Source organism: Physcomitrium patens, chromosome 6 (assembly GCF_059467195.1).
Source record: "Physcomitrium patens ecotype Gransden chromosome 6, ASM5946719v1, whole genome shotgun sequence".
NCBI lineage: Eukaryota > Viridiplantae > Streptophyta > Bryopsida > Funariales > Funariaceae > Physcomitrium > Physcomitrium patens.
The window spans coordinates 7,863,559-7,885,431 of record NC_143415.1 but is presented as its reverse complement, the minus strand read 5'-3'; the positions used below and the strand labels follow the sequence as shown (position 1 = coordinate 7,885,431).

The 21,873-nt window shown below is 34.3% G+C and overlaps 2 protein-coding genes and 1 long non-coding RNA gene across 11 annotated transcripts; 2 read left to right on the top strand and 1 right to left on the bottom strand.

The window, feature by feature from the left end:
* Positions 1 to 112: 112 nt before the first annotated feature.
* LOC112284124 (uncharacterized) lies at positions 113 to 3,257 on the top strand. Of its 2 annotated transcripts, none has more exons than XR_012217631.2 (2): positions 113 to 2,460; positions 2,950 to 3,257. It is a non-coding gene; the product is annotated as an uncharacterized LOC112284124 (long non-coding RNA). The 2 variants fall into 2 exon arrangements; XR_002970300.3 differs by having other exon boundaries at positions 2,609 to 3,257.
* Positions 3,258 to 9,693: 6,436 nt separating this feature from the next.
* On the top strand, positions 9,694 to 13,162 carry LOC112283328 (putative glucose-6-phosphate 1-epimerase). 8 transcript variants are annotated; one of them, XM_024521894.2, is made up of 3 exons: positions 9,694 to 10,011; positions 10,761 to 12,053; positions 12,949 to 13,162. In XM_024521894.2, exons 2-3 carry the CDS (start codon positions 11,144 to 11,146, stop codon positions 12,951 to 12,953), a joined length of 915 nt encoding a protein of 304 aa, XP_024377662.1. In that variant the 5' UTR covers positions 9,694 to 10,011; positions 10,761 to 11,143; the 3' UTR covers positions 12,954 to 13,162. The 8 variants fall into 8 exon arrangements, with proteins under 8 accessions (XP_024377662.1, XP_024377658.1, XP_090107242.1 ...); XM_090251119.1 differs by having other exon boundaries at positions 9,807 to 9,895; XM_090251117.1 differs by having other exon boundaries at positions 9,819 to 10,011; positions 10,766 to 12,053.
* A 520-nt stretch (positions 13,163 to 13,682) lies between these two features.
* Positions 13,683 to 15,575, bottom strand: LOC112283329 (uncharacterized). Its single transcript, XM_024521895.3, has 2 exons — positions 15,253 to 15,575; positions 13,683 to 14,261 (listed from the first exon to the last, which is right to left on the bottom strand). Exons 1-2 carry the CDS (start codon positions 15,500 to 15,502, stop codon positions 13,939 to 13,941), a joined length of 573 nt encoding a protein of 190 aa, XP_024377663.1. The 5' UTR covers positions 15,503 to 15,575; the 3' UTR covers positions 13,683 to 13,938.
* Between the last annotated feature and the right edge of the window lie 6,298 nt (positions 15,576 to 21,873).

Sequence of the window (21,873 nt, the reverse complement as noted above, 5' to 3'; positions counted from 1 at the left end):
TCATAGATTCTCTACGCATGTATACATATATATATATATATATATATATATAATTTTTTTTTTCACAAAAAGTAACTAATCCCCAAACCATTATCGTCAGTTTTGCGGTCCCTTCCTCCCAAAGTTTTGGAATTCCTGTTGGCAGCAAAATATTCTAAAACAGGGGCCCTCTACATGTAACTTTCATACAGTTCATGTGGGTGTTACTCTGATGGGCATGGGATTCTTCCGCCACATTTTTTAGCTCATTTGAAGCTCCAGAAATGGAATGCATTTCTTTGTAATCAAAAATCTCTCCTCGGTGCTAGCTGAAATGCTGCCCGATCAAGACCAGAACTACTCCTGTCAATTGGATTGCGAAAGTCGATTCGTATTACGAGAATTTAGGGCGATTTCATATCTGATTTCTAAATTTGGCATGATTAGGGTTTGTTACTGTTCAGCGTTTGTTGCGAATTCTGAGAACGTTGAGTAGCAGCTGTATGAGCGCGTCCGGATCGACTCAGTCTGCTGTGTTAAGTAGGTTTCTGTATCAGCTATGGCGGACGCTCTGGATCGTGCAGACGAGGAGCTCGCGTTGAAGATTCCACGTCTGGGTCGGATGTGCTGGCCGTGCACTCCTCTGCTGTATCAATAATCTTGGCCTGTAAAAGCCGGTTGAGTTATTTATGTTTCTGAAATATCTGAAGTAGGACGTTACCACAGTTATCAAATTCCAGACGTACACTTTCGCGTGTTGCAATTTCGATGGCTGTGTTATGTTAGGGCCATCCATGCTGAAAAGTTTTTTCTGTCCATGTCACTAAACTTCGTGAGATCATGTACTTATCTTTTCGAATGTAGGGTGGTGAAGGACGCTCCAGAACATTTTCTTCGCTCGCAAGAGCTTTCATGTCGTGAAAAACTATCATTCTACATCGGGCGTTCAATACCCCGACGGTTCGTAAGTCTTCTTGGTGATGTTGCTTAGATAAGGCAAAACAATTTTGAAGTCTCTTAATCAGTTTCATATCTGAAGCTAATATCTGCAGTAAACTTTGTATTTCTGCATGTGGTGATCTTATTGCGATGGCATTCCATTTTCGTAAAGACGTTGCTTCAAATAATAAGTGCAGATGATGGTACAGTAGGATTAGACCAAATATAAATCCAGGTGTGACACAAACTAGAAAGGAATTGGATTAGCCTATATGAGCTGATGAATCAGCCGCACATGTTCATTACGATAGTCACTAGAGGTGCAATGTACAGTAGATCTGATACTGACTGAAATTCTTGTCTAGAGTTAAGTCTACTTTCTTTAGTTCGGTGGAGAGTTACATACATGCTTGCTTAACAGGATAAAACTAATTTCTGAAGTTCCATTTTCGCCTTTGTTCCATCATGTCTGGCATCCTGCTAATCTGCAGTAATCCTACCCCAAATTTATAATCTCGGCATTGTTTGCCATTGTTTTTTGGACATGGTAGTAGCAACGGACCCAAATTCCAAGTATGCTAACACCTGAAAATTGATTTGCAACGCTTTGCAAGTGCACTCCCATGGTATTCCTTACAGTTTACTTCCGTCTTCAGTAAGGAAGGACCAAAAAATGTACCTCAGTTGTATGAAAGATTTTGTTTCATCCACTAACTGCGACATGGTTTCAGCTTTCTGGATCCAATTTAAATAGGGGAGACTTACGTGTGCAGGCAGCTCCAGGCAATCGCTAATTGGGAAGAAATCTGAGCCTGTGTCATGCAGCAATTAATTTATTCCTCAGCAGGTTTGGCTCTACGAAGATTGTTAACTGAAGGTTGATGATGTGCAGTTTGGATGTGGAACACATTGGAGCAGTACATGATCTGGTTATAACTCAACCACAATCATGACGTTTCTGCCATTCTAGTGTACCATTGAAGGACTTGATATCTGTAGTCAAATGTAAATTTCTTCAAAGTACTGTTTGAGATACACCCTTGCTTGAGATACTTCTCCTCGCTATCACGTTATGTCACAAGAGAAGGTCTCGCCTCCAGGCTATTCCAATGCACCAGCTTTTTGTGGTTCTTGTGTTCAGAGTCTAGAATTTATTGGTCAATACATTCACTAGTCACACAGAAATTGTATTACAACTCAATTCTGTGGAATCGCTATTGAGTGACACAGCGGCCACCATCGTAAGGCTCAAGGTCTAGTGTCTGCTCTATTAGTGAAGCAGAAAGCAAGGCATAGGTTCATTATCCAAAAACAGTCCGTTGTGCAACTTCTTGTGCAGAATGTACAAACAGGTACCAAAAGTGCATCTCCACTATTGCGCTGATGAATAGGGATTGAGTCGCTCTGTTATTGACCATCAATATCAATGGTAGGTGTAAAAAAACGAACAACAGAGCTGGGCGGTGCTAAGAGAGAGGCTGTGAAGCAGAGATGGACTCTTCCCATGTCAGTGTCATGAGTTTCAACTGGAACAAACGCTTTGTAAGTTCTGCCTCTCTCTTGTTCAACTATTTTGGTTTGCAGAAATGCAGAGTTTCTGAGTCAGCTGGATGGTGTAGAACGGCATCCGTTGATGGCACGAGTAGGATCGTCATTGAATGGACGTGAAAACTGATGTGCGTCCTTTCAGGCAGATTGATTGAGTCTTCCATGGACACCACAGAGAAGCAGGAAAGAGATATTATTTGTTGGATCTATCGGATCCTTACTCTCTCATCAATATCTGAACTTGATGGACTTGGGTAAGCCCCAAATGGGGCGGTGTCTCAGAAAGGGAAAGGGTATTTAATAGCATCTGATTCAATCATTTCAGAATTCCATTTTTGTGTGTACAAGTACATTGCATTGTGACATGCACCTCTGAATTTGTACTGCAATGCTGAACCTGGTCCTTATCCCCTCCAGAACTTGCTGGTGTTATAACACTATCTCTAAATTCGAAGTCCTTGTGCTAATGTTGAGAACTTGAAGGAAAGCTTGGGATCTGATCACAACCAAGGAATTGGGTTGCAGTGCTCAAACATTTTGTGGGCTTCTGCATTTGGAGGAAGGATCAAGTCTAAAGCGGTTTTTACCAAACTAAGGTATTTGTTGCCCTTGGCTTTGATGCAAGTACTGTCTTCAAGCATGAGGGTTATTATGAGGTTCCACAAGTATTTTAACGTCTGTGGAAGTTCATTATGTTGCAATAATCAAATTTGGCATGCATCCACATCTCAAGCATTAAACTAGCATGTGGAAGAGGTCCTAAGTGACCTTTGGTATTTCTTTTTGAGACATTGAAGTTTGTGTGTGTGTGTTGTGAAACCTCTACAAAGTTTGTGATTTTAAAGTTGAACCTTTGAAGTGGTTGGGTGTTTGTATATTAAGATAAACATCTCATAGCATAATACTGCATGTTAATTATATTAGTATATATTTTGATGTATGTTAGCAGATTATGTTTTGTAACTTTATTTAAATTATAAATTTTTATCAAAATGATTAATCTTAAATTAATTATTTTGTTGAGTTAGTATTTACTTATAGTTTTCTTATTTTGTTGACTTATATGCTTAAATCATTTTTTTTGTCACTAGTATCTCGTAATTAATGATTTGATGCTTCTATTACACATCACAAAAAATTCTTATTTTGTATCGTCTTATTTTTGAAAAATCATAACAAAATAATAATAAAAAATCAATCATTGTATTTAGTATTTTTGATTGTTTTCTTAGATTGGTTTAAAATATTCATTAATACACACACACACACACACACACATATATATATATATATATATATATATGTGTGTGTATGTATGTATGTATGTATGTATGTATAATTTTTATTGTAGATTTTTGATGTTAAATTGAATTATGAAGAAAATTAGGTAAAAGTATATATATATATTTGATAATTGTGAATTACTATCAAGTTTTATCAGGTTTTATTTATTTATTGAAATCTTTTATTTTATAATCAGATAATTAAAAAATAATAAAAATAATAAATAAAAATAAAATTTAGAATAATAAATATTTTTAATTTCAATCTAAAATTGTCTAAAATTGTGAAAACCATTCTTTATTAATATAAATGCTTATTAGAAATCTTATCTGAGTATCCTTATTTTATATTTAAAAATAGAACACCACATATTCTTGATATTATTTTCTCTTTGAAACTAACTATTTTACATAGTTATCTAATAAAAATCATTGTTCTATAAAAATGATTTTTCTAATTTAAATTTAGTGAAAAGTTGTATTAACTTTAATATAATATTAATATTAGTTTAAAATATGACAATTTAATTATCAAAGATGCAATATTGTTTTTTGTCTACAAAAAAACAAAATTTTGGTTGTTTTTTAGTTGCAATTAGTGACATAAATAAAGTTTTTTATGTTTGATATTTTTTTGTCAATTTTTATAAAACAAAACATATCATAAAAATAACAATAAGTTATACCACTATCTATTAAAATAAAAAATAACAATCAATTTGAAGTGGAGAAAGTATAAGATTTAAGGAAATAGTAAAACTAATTAACATATTATATATAATATCATAGATATAACATCAACAAACTTGTACAAACAAATGTATTACTTTTTCAAATTCTGTTAAACATTTGAGTTTTTTTTTATTAAGTACATCAATCCATGACAAGTACTATTAATAAAACTAAAATTTCTAATAAAATCATGTAATGACACATCATATGATTTAAAGAAAAACAAAGTGAAATACTAATATTTACCTTCTTACTTTTTTGCTTTCTTTACATATTTTGTTAAATTATTTTTGGGTTCTTTTGTAGGAAAAAATAAAAAAATAAAAAATGAATGATAAGTAATAATATTTTAGCAAGATATTTTTAATTCTTTAAATAAGTAACTCAGATTGTTATAATTCTTAGCATTACAAAAACATAATCAAGATTAAGATCTTTTAGAACATACTTTTTCATAAAAATAATTGGATACAACATGTTTGATATTATAACCTTATAAGATACTTTTAGAACTTGGCAGTATCACTCAAAGTGAATAGTAAACGTCATAATAAAAAAAAATATTAAACTGAAAGAAGAAGAAGAAGAAGAAGAAGAAGAGAAAAGAAAAGAAAAAAAAAAAAAAAAAAAAAAGTATAACCAAACAATATGATATTTATTTATTTATTTATTTATTTATTTAATATCTATCTTAGTATGTAATATTATGGATGGTTTAAAGGATCTATCAATCATCTTTATGTATAACATAACTTGGTATTTTTAGACATTTATACTTAGCAATATATATATATATATATTTATATATGAATTGAAGTGCATAAAAATTTGTGGAAAAACAAAAAATACCAGATTAGGATAAATAAATAAATTCCAAAGATCTTTAAGTTTTTTCAATGTAAATCAATAAATTTATGATAAATTAATACTTTAATTTTTTTTTGGATAAGAAAAAATCACTATAAAATGTAATTCATTAAAACTTTTTTAAAGCATACTCTTGTTGTGTTTCTATCAACTTCATCTTAATTCTAAACAGATCCAATCATCTTCTAAATATATATGAACAGATTATTAATTTCTGCATTTTTCTAACTACTGATATATATATATATATATATATATATATATATAAAGATTTTTAGGCTTCATTGATCACATTTTGATTAATAAAAAAAAAAATCGCATATTATTTTTTGAAATATATTTAGGATTAAAATTTTAAAATTTCTTTTTTAGTATTCTTAATGTGTTTTAGGTTTGGTTGTTCGACCTAAGCAACATTGATGCACAAATGAAAAGTTTTAGAAATGTGTCTGTTGTACAAAGGTTAAATGTGCACGTGGGTTTTGCTTCTAATTGGAACAATTTTAATATACTTATTTGGTAAAACTTGTCATACAAGTAATTTATCAACAATGAATGATTTTATAAATTTAGTTTTGGTTAATAATTTTTTATTTTAAATAAAATCCAGATAACATCTAATATACCTTTAAATGTTTTTCTTTTCAAAGTGTATACATAAAAGAGCAGTGTAGAGAAGGGTTTGAAGAATATTAAAATTGTAAATTTTAGAATAGAACAAAAAATATACATCACAACAAAAAAGTTATTTATATAATCTTTGTACCTAGTTAATCTTCTAAAAATTAAACCTAAGAATTGGTAATTCAACCTACATTTTGAAAGAAAAAATGACAAAAGAAAAAAGAGAAATATATGTTCTGAAGAAAAAAGATGATGTTTTTTATAAAAATATAAATAATTTTCAGTTGTAGATATAATAATTGCAAATTACTATTTCATATACAAATTAAGGTGGAGCATCTTTTTTGTCCTTCTAGAATTGGTTTAACATCATGTTAAATAATACATCATTAAAAAGTTTAAAATATTAAATAAATAAATCGTTTAAAAAAAACTTGCTTTATCTTATACATAGGTTTTGCCATGTCACATAGTTTAATCATACAAAGTCCTACTATCTTACTCAACAACTACACAAAAAATAAAATAAAATACTAAATACTCAATACCAAATATTGATTCATCGAACATCAAATAATTTTGAATGAACTTGTGTGAAGGTTAAAATTTTGAAAAATTAGCTTAAATTTTATGTGGAATAAAATAAGCTGTTTGTAGTTTTTTGTAAATAAATACATGGATATTAGACCTTTTGCCACAATTATTATTATTATTATTATTATTATTAATTTTAATTTAAGTTTCCAACTTTTTCCATTTATCCGCCTAATGCTGAAGTTAAGATCTAAGAAGCTGTTTGTAATATAAATAAACACATGCAACATTTGCTTAAGGTTTATTACTCCAAGGAATGAAGCATGTTAAGAACCCAAACTTGTGTAAGAACCCAAACAAGACTATATGCATAGATTTATATAGAGATTCAATATCCACTATTCAAACAAGCAAAAAAAGCATATTGAGTCTACCAAAATGCAAAAAGAGGCTACCAAAGGAACATGCAACCAAACTCATCCCTCCCCCCTAAAATAATAAGCAATAGAGACAATCCAAAATATGGGGCCAATTTCAATCCACACACAGACAAACAAACAAACAAAAAAATAAAATAATAATAATAATAATAATAATAAAGTTTGGTAGGGTATCACAACCAAAAACGTACTAACTCTTTTTGTCCACTTGGATTTAGACATAGTTTCCTCATTACTTTTGCTCTAATGAGACGTCTATTATTGCTTTCTACCATCCTACCATGACTTGTCCATTCACTCCCATCTTGTAATCACCATGCCATACCTTGAAAGCATGACGTCCAAATATTGGGTGCAGTTTTGTATGCTATTTATAAGCTATGAGGGCCAAGTTCAATCCCCTTTCATGCCCATGCAACATCATGCTTTAGGGTTCACTCTTATAGTGTTTCTGCAACAGTGTTTTTCCAAGCTCTAGGTTCATAGTCCAAGAAAGAAAGAAAGGAAATAAGTGGGCTCCAGTGGGTGGGATTTGTTGCTACAAAATCTAAGCAAATGAGAGGCATTTTGAGTGACTGCCAGTATTATGGGGGAAAGAAAAAAAACAACAAAAAGAAAAGAAATGGGAGACTGTGCAGGGTATCAATTGGGGGTATGAATTAGTGCATGCACCCTCACAAAAAAATAAATAATAAAATAAATAAAATAAAATCTGGCCCCAAATATTATGGCTCTTTGGTCCCCTACTGAAGGTACAAGAGGCTGCCATTATTATTTTATTATTTGATTTTCATTCATTTTTTTCTATAGGGAGAGCTTGTTCCTGGGGTTGTTTTCAACTGGGAGGACATGATGTTTCCATTTGAGCTGGCTGGGTCTAAGTTACTATCATAGCCCCTTTCTAAATAGCATTCCTCCTGTTGGGAGTTGTGCACTTCCCTCACCTTCTCCTGAATAAGTGGAAGGAACAAAACAATGTATTATGCTTCAAAAATAAACAACAATAATTCTGTAAGTTACTAATCTTTTTGTTTCTTCAAAATTTAAACAAAATTGTGGGGCCCTGTAGGGTGTTCCTATCAAGACTGTATCATAACAAAAGTCTTGTTCTGGTAAAACAGATTGTCTTGTGTTATTAGCCCTTTTGAGGAAGGAATTTCATTACACCTGTGTATTTATGAATCTTGTGGTCTGAATAGCTCCTGTCCCAGTGTTATTGTTTCCATATAAACAAACATGTTGAGCATGTTCTCCATTGTTCTGTTTTCCTGTGCACTTCAGGAAATAGAGAAACACACACATACATTGTCAGTCTCTGTAGGGCTGAAATACACCACCCAAGGTTATGATATAATTTACCAAGTTTAGTGATTGAAGTTATTGGTACTACATGGGGGTCTATCTTTATTAGAAATTTGAAAAACACAGAGCCAATCCTATACTATATACACCCTAAACTCAAGCTTCTTATTGTCTTTTTTTTCCCCTTAGCACATACTAAATGCAAAAGACTCTAAGCTTCCCCACATGAATTATGAGGGAACTTGTTGGGAACACCAATTACTTATATCCTGTCATGCAAAGGATTTAAAATAAAATATAGTGGCAAAAATCAAATTAAACTAGATCTCAGAAAGACTTAGAAGATCATGTTTATAATGCAACCTGGATCAGCTACAGAAGGAAAGTGAGGATAGTTCACAGTGTGTGTTTTACTACAATGAGAGAAATTTTAGAATTGAAGAGAGAGAAGCTTGAAAATGTGACCCACTCTGTTGTATATATATATAAATATATATGTATATACATACACGGTAGAGTTTGAGTCTTAATGATTGTGTAAATTCTTCACATCAAAAAGTTCTAACCCCTGACCACAAGAGCTGTAATTTACACTGCCAAAAAAAAGAAAGAATGAAAGAAAGAAAGAAAAAACAACCCAACGAATTTCCAAAACCATGTAAGAGGAAGAAGAAGTCAAAGCTTAGTGTCTCCACAAGTTTAATGCAAAACATGTGTCTCAGAGCTTGCCAAACACCCCACAATGAGTAACTTGCATGGAAGCTATAAGTGTAATATTGGGCTGGCACCCAATATCATACAACACCAAATACAAGGCCAGGAATCTGCACACACACACACATGCACATTCACACACACAAAAGTGAGAATGAGGACTGCTTCTTCAGGTTTGCAAGGGGATGGCATTGAGCAGCTCACTGATGATGCAAATGGAGAATGATACCCACAATTTTCTTACATAGATAACAATCTGTACAGTCCAGTCAGTCCAGTCCTCTTTGGGGGTTTGGCAGGGACATTAATATTCCTGCCCCTCTAATATCCCTTTTCCACATACAGTTGGAAAGGCACACAGTCTGTGTACTATTGCAATCCCCCTCCCCCCCTTGCCCAGATCTGGTTTTCCATCAACTAACAAAAGTAGAAGGTCAGGTCAGGTCAGGTCAGGACAGGATTAAGCCCTTGCAATGGTTTCAAAAAGTCTCCATCATTTTCATGACAATGTGAACACAACTGTAGCACATAGTTGCATGCTGAGCCAACCAACAAAGAGAGGATGAACGAACGCAAAGCCAATAACGAATGATAACAAGAGGGTGAGATGGATGGAAAGATAGATGGATGCACACGAGATGGACGAATGAAAGCACGAGCTCCAGATGGATGTACGAGGGATGGATGAAAGCGAGACAATTGAGGCGGGGGTCGAGGGGTGGAAGCACGACGAGCACGGGCGGGGCAGGGCAGAGCGGGGCCCGACCCGACCCGACCCGGGGCATAGGGGCAGAGAGGAGAGTGGTAGTATACTGCTGATGAGGATGGAGAGGGGGGAAGAAGAGCAACGCACTGTTTCGTTTCAGTTTCGTTTTGTTTTTGTTTTTGTTGAAGGCGGAGTCGAGAGAGAGAGAGGGAGGGAGAGGAGAGGAGGTGCGTTCTCAGATCTTCGCCCGCTGTCTCGTGATCTGTGAGTGAGTGAGTGAGTGAGTGAGTAAGTGGCTGCTGCTGCTGGCTCGCGGCCTGCGCTCGCCGTTGCCAATCGGCAGGTAATCCGAGCTCGTGTCCGTCGCCATTCGAGCCGCCTTGCCAGCCCAATACGCTCTTTTTCTTGGAATTTGTGCCGGGATGTTGTGTTTTTTTGGTTCGGTCGTGCTGGCTCTGCTTCTTGCCTCGTGTGCGGCGGTTCGTTAGAATGGTGGTCTGGTTGTACTGCGAGAGTTTGCGAGGCGCAGTTTTGTAGAGCTTCAGTACCATCCGCTTGAGGTTTTCTTGATGCGGGCTTCTATTTTGTTTTTATTGTTTTTATTGTTTGTTTTTTTAATATTTTTTAGGTGAATTAGGAGAGGTAGATATGATTAGAGATCGCTGCGGATGTATCATGCGGCTTCAGTGTCGGGTCGTAGGCGTTCTATGTCTTGCGCTCGACCCTGTGAGCTGCATGAAAGGGCATGTATTGTCGTCTTCGAGATGCGTTATTTTATTTATTTATATTTTATTTTCTCTTGGCTGTTCGTTGGAGCTCGAAAGCATGGCTCTACACGCTCTTGCATTAGTCGATGGGCGCGGATATGCAGCGAGAAGGAATTGTCACCTGTCATTTTCCGGGCGTTGAACATATGTGTTTTGCTAGATTGATTGGAGGTGTTGAGACCGTCACTCCTTCCTTCTCATCTTTGACTTCGCTACATTTTATGTCCGTAGTGGAATGCTACGGTCGTATTCCAGCTAGGAAAGTTGTGTTAATTTGTTGCTTCATGCTGCAGGTCTGACATTTAAATTCTTGTTTATGTGGCAGATCAGGGTCTTGGTTGGGCCCAAAGTTTTATTTTACATTCATCTGTAGAATTTTTGATTGCGCGGGCTTGGGGAAGTATCGGCTCAATGTGTGCCGATCATCAGCTTTGAGTGCGTGAATCCTCGTTTTTCCGCCCACGGTCGCTCGCCCACCGTTTGAAGTCAATTGCGCTCTTCAAGTCCTTTCTGAATTCCGATTCCCCCTACCATTCTAGTGCTGTCAATGCAAGTCATATTGTTCACAACTGACCATTTCGCCCCACCCTTACCTTTATTCATCTAGAGCCTGGGTTTTAGTGCAAACCAAGTCCCTTTGTGAGGATTTGATTAGAATAACTTGATTACGAAGGCTTTTTTCGGTTTTCTTACGAATCTATCTTGAGGATGGTAGAGTTTGTTAAGGATGGAGCCACAGGCATGGAGAAAGTCCTGCTGCGTGAGCCTGGGGGCGCAACGGCACAGATTCACCTCTACGGCGGGCACGTCACTTCTTGGAGAAATGAGAGAGGGGAGGAGCTACTTTTCTTGAGCTCCAAAGCCATCTTTAAGCCTCCTAAGGCAATCCGCGGAGGTATTCCAGTGTGCTTTCCGCAGTTCGGTGGTTTTGGTGCTTTAGAACAGCATGGATTTGCCAGGAATCGAATGTGGGCTGTGGACATAAACCCGCCTCCTCCACCTCCATTCGCCGGCACTGGCCCTAACAAGCCCTACATTGATCTAGTTTTGAAGCCGTCGGATGATGAGTTAAAAATATGGCCTCACAACTTTGAGCTCTACCAGAGAGTGATGATAGGGTTTAATGGTGAACTTACATCAATTATTCGGGTTCGCAATACAGACACCAAGCCTTTCACCTTCACGTTCGCGTTGCACACATACCTGTCTGTCTCAGACATCAGCGAGGTCCGTATTGAGGGGCTTGAGACTCTAGATTTCCTTGATAATTTGCAGGAGAAGGAGAGGTTCACGGAGCAGGGAGATGCGATCACCTTCGATTCTGAAGTAGATCGCATCTATCTGGGAACCCCTACCAAGATAGCCATCATAGATCATGACAAGAAACGGACATTTGTACTCAAGAAGGAGGGTCTCCCAGATGCGGTGGTGTGGAATCCCTGGGAGAAGAAGGCCAAAGCGATGGCAGACTTCGGTGACGATGAATACAAGCACATGTTGTGCGTGGAAGCAGCCGCGGTGGAGAAGGCGATCACGTTGAAACCGGGAGAAGAATGGAAAGCGCGTCAAGAGATTTCGGCAGTGCCATCCAGTTACTTCAGTGGCCAACTAGATCCTTGTAAGGTCCTTAACGGATGATTTGTTTTTGTAGATATTCAGATTTTCGGTTAGTTCTAGTGTTTACATGTTTACATCTGTTGTCGAATATAATTTGCAGTGGTTGTCATCTAAATAGAACCCCCATGTTTAAAAGACGCCCCATGTTGTAATACGTCGCAAGAGGAACTCGCTGAATATTTTAGATTTAGATTCTCATGAGGGCTTAGTCAACGTGGACAGCTTTCAGCTGTTACACCGACGCGACATTTTTCTATAGTAGGAATCGATAAGATAGATGCACGTTCTCAGATGTGGAAGCAGTTGACCCTCTACCCCTAACCAAATCTATTTCCATTAGACAAGTGGACCTCAACCTGCCCTACATAACTTCATTCTCAGAGGCTGCTCCTAGTATCTTGGTATTACCATGAAAGGTTCAACTTCAGTGACGAGCCTTTATGTACGTGTCATAGAGTGAGGGGCTGTGTGCTGCACTAATGTATGCCTGGCAATTGAGACTTACTCGTCTTTGATTGTGTTCCGATGGGGCATATATTTCGTCTTTGTGAATACTCTTGTGTTAGGTGTAATGTCTGCCTGCAGACGTGAAGTTAATTAATGAGCATCACACTCAGTTCCATAGGAGTGATATACTGATCATCCTGGTAGCTTCCCTTTTTGGCGACAGATAGGTAGTTGAAGTAGCTTGTACAGTGTTGGAAACCGGTCAACCGAGTCATATCCAGTGGTGGCATTTTGAGGCTGTTATGCAATACTTTTGCATCTATTGCTAGTTTAATTTTTCCGAAACAATTCTCATACCTGTTTTGATGTTCGTGTTTGTAACAAGGGATCGAGTCGTAAGTTCCTTAGGTTGTCAGGTCTTGAACTTTTGCATGGCTGTCACTTTGCAGGTTAGCGTCGGGGTCCCTCTTTTGCCTTCTCTTTTACTTCTATCACAAATTATTTGAGAGCTACGCAGAAGAGTTCATCTTCGAATCATCAAACTCAGCAGATATGTGGGTGTAAAATTTCTATTCATATTTTGACATTTTCTTGGGCGTTTGATTATGGCCACTGTGTCTTGTAACATCCGAGGTTATTATAAATTTTAATGTTCTTAGTCTTTATCGTTTACTTTTACATTTGCATGGGCATTCTGTGAACTGAGATATGGTCTGGATGTTCCAAGATTTTGCGAAGAGCTAACCTGTGCTGATGTATGTCTTGTTCAAGAATGGATGTCGTAGTAAGTATAACCTTCCCAGGTCATAAAGAAGCAACATTTTCCAACTTTGCAGAAGAAATTCAAGTTCCAATTAAAGCAGACATGTTTGAATGGAAACACTAGCATGTACAATGTGGTATATTTCACTGATTGATAGTTTTCGATAATAAGGGCAACAAAGGTTGTATTGTTTCTAAGGCGTGGAATTCAGTTCACTGTTATCAAACAACTTTGAAGTTGTTCTTGTAGGAGGTTTTAGATTGACAAGGCTAGGATCATTTCATGATCTTTTCGAGACCTTGTACATCTATAGCAATTGATTGATCCACAAATCATTCCTGCGCAAGTAGGCAGAACCAGAACACCACTCGCCTTGCCCTCGTAGGGAAAGTTGTTCTTAAAAGCCACGAAGACAGAACATGATACAAAAAAACCGCCTGGGAAGTTCCAGCCATCTCCAATTACAAAATCAGAAGCAGTGGCACTGAGCATAGATCGATGCAACGCCACATACCGATTCATGTGTGGTGAAGAGCAGGGAGTTACAAGGAATTGAAGAGTCGACTGATTCTATGACAACAAGAATATACCATAAATTTCTACACTAACATGTCACCGTCCTGGAAAACAATCTCAGTCCCAAGACCTATTCCAAGTACCCACGTCGAACTTCTCTCTAGGGTGTAATGTACTTCTCTACAGTTGTGGTCAATGTAGACTTGGGCACAGCACCGATAACTGTGTCCTTCTTTTCTCCACCCTTGAACAACATCACGGTGGGGATGGAGCGAATTCCATACTCAGTGGCAATGCCTGGGCTCTCGTCTGTGTTGAGCTTCAGGCACCTGATCTTGCCAGCGTACTGCTTTGCTAGCTCATCGATCAGAGGAGCGATCATACGGCAAGGTCCACACCAGGGAGCCCAGAAGTCTACCAGTACTGGGATCTGGCTTTCCAGCACAAGTTCCTTCCAGGTAGCATCATTTACAACACCTGCGACTGATGGAAAGAAAAGAAGACCAGGTTGAGATAAAATGTATCAGCAAACCGAAAGAGAAACACTCAGTTAAGAATGAAAACAGCTGAAAATATGGGGATGTAAGGGTTGTCATAGCAATGAGGGCGGCGCCATTCAACTCAGGTGGGGTAGCTATCGGACTAATGTCATTAATGATATATCCAAGGGCAAAGAAAATTCTCACTACACATTCTTGGATACTAATTAAAGATATAAGTATAACATCCGCTTAATCCCACTCAGTAAATTTAATCCGAGTATACCCCAATAGACAGAACCTACCATCGTAAGCAATATGCGCTATGTAAGAAAGACCTTAAATGGGCATCTCAAGCAGCTCGTTTGAAAATCTCTCGTTCGGTTGTAGGAGAAACAGAACAGTCCTTCGCATTCAAAGAAAGACTGATAAAACTGTGAATAATTCTCGTAGGTTCCCCTTTCGAAGAGTGTCATGGTAAGCTAGAGAGTTTCATATTGTCAGACTTCTAAATCTTTAAAATTCTACACCTCCAAGTGAAAAGAAAAAACAGCCACATTAACCAAACTACGTGATAAATCTTTCGCAACCTGTCATTGAGTTTACTCGAGGAACATCCAACACATTGCTAGAACTGAATCCCCTATTATCTACATCAAAAACTCTTTCCGAACCGTCCATCTAATGCTAGCCACTCTTGAAAGAACAACAAATACCACACGGAAGGACATCGAAGGGCAAAGCAATCGTCGTACACCAGGAAACTCAAACAGTCAACAGGAAATCCTTGGCGACCAAGTGAGAATGAACATGCACTTCTTCGGATAAAAAGTGCAAAAACAGAAGAAAAAAAAAGACCTGCCGAAGACCCGACCACCTAAGGAATAGAGTCTGCACGCCAGTATGCTATTTACGAAGAATACAAGGTTTACAGCCAGGGCAGAGAGCTACACAAAGCCAGTATTTAAACTGGTGTAAAAGAGAAATATAGATACCTCCGGTGACAGTCTCCTGGGCTTCGCAAACGATTCCTGTCCTCTGAGTTCGAACGGCACCGTGTGAGGATGTGGAAGAGGAGAATTTGCTTCTGGAGGCGCCGATTCTAAGGCCACGCGCAACGGGTAGACACCGCACGCTCATGCCCACGACGCAAGGCGAGCTCGAGTTCGACGTCGCGACAGACGAGGCCACAGTGGGAGCCAGCTGCTGGGCTGTGCACCCGACCTCCATCAACAACGACGCCATTTCCACACGCACCACACACAAGCGCTTTGTTCAAAATCGCGATCTCTGCAAAACCCAGCTCCCGAAACCAGCTAACAATGGTATGGAGGTGCACCAGCAAGAGGAATCAGACAAGGTGTGGGAGTGGCCTCGGGCCCCGGAGAATCCTGGCCAACTCTGTGGCTATGGAGGAGGGACGCTGAGCCGTCGACGGGGGCCATCGGAAGGCTCAGAGCCGTCCAGGCGGTGGATAAGCGTTTCTGGTGCTGGTGAAGCCATGACGGATGTGGCAATGTGGCAATGGGGCCGAGATGTTGCCCTGGCCTCGTTGCCCTGGACGACGACAATGGTGGTGCCCAGATTTTGTGTGCTACCGCGATTGCTCGTTTTTTTGTTTGCATCCTTTTTTTCCGAATGAGCTGCGAGGTTGCGACGATGAAAGATACTGTGTATCCCTCTCTGGATTACTGCATCCATTTCTCCATTGGACATCCTGTCCAGTGGATAATTCTGACGCGCTGCATTTCACTGCAAAAAGCGACTGCGTCACCTTCATTCATCGTGTGGATGTGCGTCGCCAGGGGCTCAATGCATTGTTCAAACTCTTCACTTCATGGTCGGCGACATTCGCTCCCCGCGTCGCTAACCCCACCTCCCGGTTTCAAAATCACTCAACTAACGACTATGTTTTTGCGTGTTTCACTGTGTGGCAATTCTCGTTCAACTTTGCCAGTGATAGTAGAAGGGAGGCCCGTAGATTAGAGCTGTGTTCGACGAAGATAGACACATTCTATCCACTTGATTGAGGTATCTTACAAGAGAAGCCTTGGACGCTGAGCCAGCGCCTTTCAAGTTACCGCAATTCTCCACGATTCGTCACTGGCTGAATGCTCAGCTTCCAGTTCCCAAGTCGATATATTTAATGCGAAAAGAAACCACATGAGGACCCATTCCTGACAGATTTGTTGCGTTGTGAAGGACAATTTTTATTATCCAATAGTCATACTTCTACCACCACTGTTGTTGTTGTGTCTCTCGCTTTGAAGTGAGAGTTCCACGTCACTAGTGGTCATGAGCGTGCACACAAAATGTGTGCTTGCACTTCTCATGTGATAAAAATTCAACCTTATTTTTATTATCGTGGGTTCTTGTGAAGAATAGCCTTTGCTGGAGTAAAATGATGTTTGGTTTTCTCTACAACGATAAGATACTTTCAAAAGATATTTTTATCTCAGATTTGGTCTCAACTTCAGGTCTTGAACGTTTCAGACTGATACCCCCTTTGCAAATGAATGAAGAGAGGGTCACAACAGAAAAAGTCTTGGTCAATAGCCTGCCCATTTACAAGCACATTTGTGTTGCAAGTGGGGTCAAAAATGCAAGTCGCTTACCAGTTGGTAAAAGTCATTTCTTGACTTGGTGAAACATTCTCATAAGAACAGGAGCCTACATTCATAAACTGTTTGTATGATGTTCATATATTGCAATCATACCCAAATGAAAATGATCAGCCATGTTGATACCACAATTCACATCAAAGCTCTTATTGCAAGCTAAAAGACTGTGCAACAATTTAATGCAAACATTTACCACACAAGAGTAATTATTATTTTAAAAGTTCAAGTATTTAGCCTCAGATTATGGTCTTTTGAACAATTTCTATTGATTAAATAAAATCTAATCAAACAATAGATAGCTCATTGTTGGTAGAATTTACTTTCTAGAGAAATCTCATTATTGCATCTAAGAAGAACTTAAATAGGACATGAGGAAAATTATAAGATCAACTTGAGAAATGCAACCCTTAAATAATGAAAGAAATAAAGAATTGTCTCTAACTTTTTTGTGGACATATGTAACAAGATATCAATATTTAGTTATAAGCATGTTCTATTTATAATTGACTTACAATATAAATACTAATGCAAATGAATTATTAACATATATTTGTAACAATCAATAAAGTATTAAAACTAATTACTATAGATAAAGGAATTTAGCTAGGATAATTATATAGTTTCAACTTAAAAAAATTAAAGTTGGTTTTTAATTTAATTAAAAAGAACAAAGAAAATAGAAAGTAGAAAATCTAAATTAATGTTTTAATATATTTTATATCCAAATTAATAAATTTTATACATTCTAATTATATTTTTATATGGATTATTAGATTTTAAAATTGAATCTATTAAAATTTATTATAAATTCTTTATTTTCAATTTTTTATATTCATAAAATGAAAAAAAAAAAAAAAAAAAAAAAAAAAACTAAAAGGCTATTGCCAATTATAAAGGAACTTAAGAATCTTGAATTAAGATTAGGATATAAGTTAGACGCTTTAGCCAATCTTAAGTCTAAAAATTTAGAATTGGTAAAAAAACACTTCAAGTGATTAATCAAGACTACCAATCAACTTAAAATTTTTTTTGAATGAATTTGACTTAAAATAATACTAATTTAAAATAACACTAATATAATTAACTTCTACTAAGTAAACTAGTTGAATAGAATCTTAATTAAAATAATTTTGCACTAACTACTATCATTAATTAAACTAAGACAAATTTACTTTCATAAGTGTAAAATATATATATATATATATATATATATATATATATATATATATATATATATATTCTAGATAAGACATAATTTTTCAATAAGACACTAAAACACCAAAGAAAAGAATTGATTTTATTCAAGTTTGTTGTACACTTATATTACTAATAATTTATTACAACAATTAATTAATTTACTTAGACAGTTATTATAATCTTATGTTTTAACTCAATTTGTTCTATTCTAAGGATTTGGTTCTTAAGTGAAGTAGGTATGTCCAACTCATTGTGGATTTTTATCCAAATCTTATTGATCTAGCTTTATTTATAATTTACACCTCACTAGTTTAAATTTATCTACTATCCAAATTCTATTAGATTAAATTTTTCTATTATTTAGACCTTATTGATTTGGATTTAATATTTGGTTAAGTAGACCAGTTAACAAAACTTACTTTTATAAATATTAGCTATTAAAAAGATTTTGTAGAAACTTTATAAAGACCATGAAGCTTGTAGCGTAAGTATCAAGTTGTAGGTTGCTTTTAATATAATTGTTTAGAAGTTAAAAACTTATAGAATAAGTTTTTATAGTCCACATAATATATAAATAAAAATTTATATGTCTTATTTAAGTCTAAAAAACTTTTTTAAAGCTCTATAAAGAATATATTATCAACTTAATATGTTGTAAAAATTGCTAATTATTTTTACTTCAATAATATTAATAAGGCTTAAATTCAAGAAGGAACAGATTTTTTTTTTTTTTTTTTTTTTTTTTTAATAATAAATTGATGAAGTTCAAGATCCAATAAATGATATTAGCAAAAAATTCTAATCTAAATTTTGTATGAAGATAATTCATAGAATCTTTCAACTATCAATAATGTTTTATATTAGGGCAAAAAGACCATCCTAATGTTTTATCATTATTAGAGCCTTCATAACTATTTCCAAACTACACATTTTACTTCTAGTAAGTATAGTATCTAGTAGTATTTCTAAGCATTGAGAGTCACTTCTAAAATTTTAGTACCAAACACTTTATATCTTATCATCTTTTCAAAAAGAATATACCTTTTTTACTAATCCTCATTACAATTCTGATGTTGTTAGGTTAAAATGGTCAAAATTATTTATCTAACAAATTTACAAATGATAATTCTTTAAATGAATGTATTGGCTATTGGTTCTCTATGTTGCAAAGAATTTCTATAACTTAAGCCTTGAATTTATTTCTTCTTGACTTATACCATCTTCTTTTTAATAGTTGATCTTTCATCTAAATAAATGTTATTGATGAAAGACAACAACAAATTTGATATGTTTATAAGATTTTTAGATGGCTTTCCTATATATTCACTAATATCATATTTGTGCCAATATATAAGATATTCTAATTTATTTTGGTGTTGCCTTGCATCCAAGATTTCCTTCACTTGAAATTTTTGGTTTTTATCTATATTAGCAAGAGGTAGTTGTAATTATTTTCTTTCTAGTGTATTAATTATAATATAATTTTTAATAAGAGAACATATATATAATATAAGATAATATTTATTAATAATGATAAATAGAAATAAAAATAAAACAAACTTAATCTATTTTTTAGATAATAAATGAGTCAAATCTTTAATAATCTATTTTTTCATAAGATTAATTAGTCTTGATACTATAACAAAGTAACCATTTCTTATTAACAACTTTGAATAGATATTATTTTTTCTTGTAAATACTTAAGAAAGTTTTTTATTTTTTATTTTTAATTGAGTTTTTTTAGCTATATCTTTATTATTGCATGAAACTTTTCTATTATTTGTACCAAATGTAGTATTATTGGAATTTAAAATTTTAAAATTTTAAAAGTTTTAACTTTAATCTTTTAGATTTTTTTAAAGTTTAAAGTTCAAAGTTTTAATTTTTTTTAAATCTAGTTCACAAGATAATTGTCTTATATGCTTAGCAATACTTTAAAATATAGATTGATATGAAATACTTAAGGTTCTTATATTTGGTTTAGACTAATATTATATATAAAAAAGGCCTACTAAGTAGTGACACCATTCTTAGAATGAAACTATAATAGAATGAAGTTCTTTATTATGAATCTCATCACTAATATTCACTATTAAGATTATTTTTGAATAAAACACAATTACATAAAACCTACCATTTATATCTAGTTATCATAAAATTCTACCAAATGCAAATTTTAATGCATTTAGTTCTATAAAAGTAATTTAAAAAATCTTAGCAAAATATAATATGAAGTTAAGATAAAAGTTATTTTTAAACCTTTAAAAGTTTCTTTTGCATCTTTGTTCTATTCTAATTTATGCTTAATAGTTAATTTTGTAAACAAGACAATAACTAGAAAATAAATTCTTAATAAACATTCAATAGTAGTTTGTGAATCTCAGAAAATATTAGACATTGCTTATTATTTTTTAAATTGTTCAATCTATAATAATTTACATCTTCTTAAAATCCATTTACAAATTTATGTTTGAAATGATAAATCCTAAAGATTGCACTTGCCTTGTATAAAATATGTATTCTTCTTTCTTGGTATATAATCTTATATCTCTAATATAGATAGTAACTAAACATACTTCTTATTGCAAAAAAAAAAAAGAATATATATAGATACACACACACACACACACACACACACACACATATATATATATATATATATATATATATATATATATATTCTTTGTCAATTATTATTTCCAAATATAAACGCAAATAATTCTAAGAATGAGTTCAAGTAGATAAAAAAGTGATAAGTCCTTTTTCATCAAAGATACAAATTTTAAAAGAATACTTTGAGATAGTAGTGTGTCTATAAATCCTACTTGAGTATTGCCATGAGAGTAATGAGAAAGATATGATTGTAAGAAAAACTTAACATGTTATAGAAATTCTCAATATTTTTATCTTGCTCTATCAAACTACTTTGATATATTAATCATTAGCTCCATTGTACTTGTGGTGGCTATAGCTTTAGAAATAATTTGTGAAATTAGTCTATATATATTTGTTTCTTTAAATTGCACTACTTCTTGACATTAAATTAAACTTTATCTTTTACTTCTTCTATAGGTGAAGTATTAGTACTTTCATGATGAAATTGCTAATAAGTGCAATATTTGCTCGAAGTGTATTAAAAACTTTTGATATTTGAATAGACATTGTTCTTTAGTTTTTATTTTAATATACTCATTGTTATAGTGTTTTTTATTAAAATTAGATAAGTATTTTATACAAAAATAATTATACAAAGTTTGTATATTTTCTTTAGTAATGTTAGTAATGTATTCATCTATTATTTTACAAAAAACTTTTTCAAATTGCAAGTAATACAAGAATGATCCACATTTGTATTGATATTGATTGCTCATTAATTCAAAATTTGAGAAGTTTTATCAAAAAAATACTATTCAATTTTGTAACATCATGATTTATTGTTTTGAATAAAATTTATAATTTTTTTTAGAAATCTAGTAATTACAAAAAAATACTTTAATTCTAATATTCTTAAAGTTTTGATCTTATAAGTTCTAAATGTTAAACTTATAATCAAATATAAATACAAATTTTCTAACCAAGACAACATATATTTATATGGCATTTATATTCTCATGAATAAAAATAAATTTAGTCTATACCAAAAGTAATAACTAAATTAAAAATATTTTGAAGTAAATTTCATTAAATTATTATATCTTATCTATTAACAGTTTAAAATTAAAGATAATAATTTTAAAAGATCTAATTTTAAATATATATGTGTGTGTGTGTGTGTGTGTGTGTGTGTGTGTTAAATTG

What these genes read in the sequence shown, in the direction of transcription:
- LOC112283328 (XM_024521890.3), top strand. Translation starts at nt 11,144, where the DNA reads ATGGTAGAGTTTGTTAAGGATGGAGCCACAGGCATGGAGAAAGTCCTG.
- LOC112283329 (XM_024521895.3), bottom strand. Translation starts at nt 15,502, where the DNA reads ATGGCGTCGTTGTTGATGGAGGTCGGGTGCACAGCCCAGCAGCTGGCT. An exon ending in CCAGGAGACTGTCACCGGAG is followed by an intron (nt 14,262 to 15,252) that starts GTATCTATATTT and finishes TCTTTCCATCAG; the next exon opens with TCGCAGGTGTTGTAAATGAT.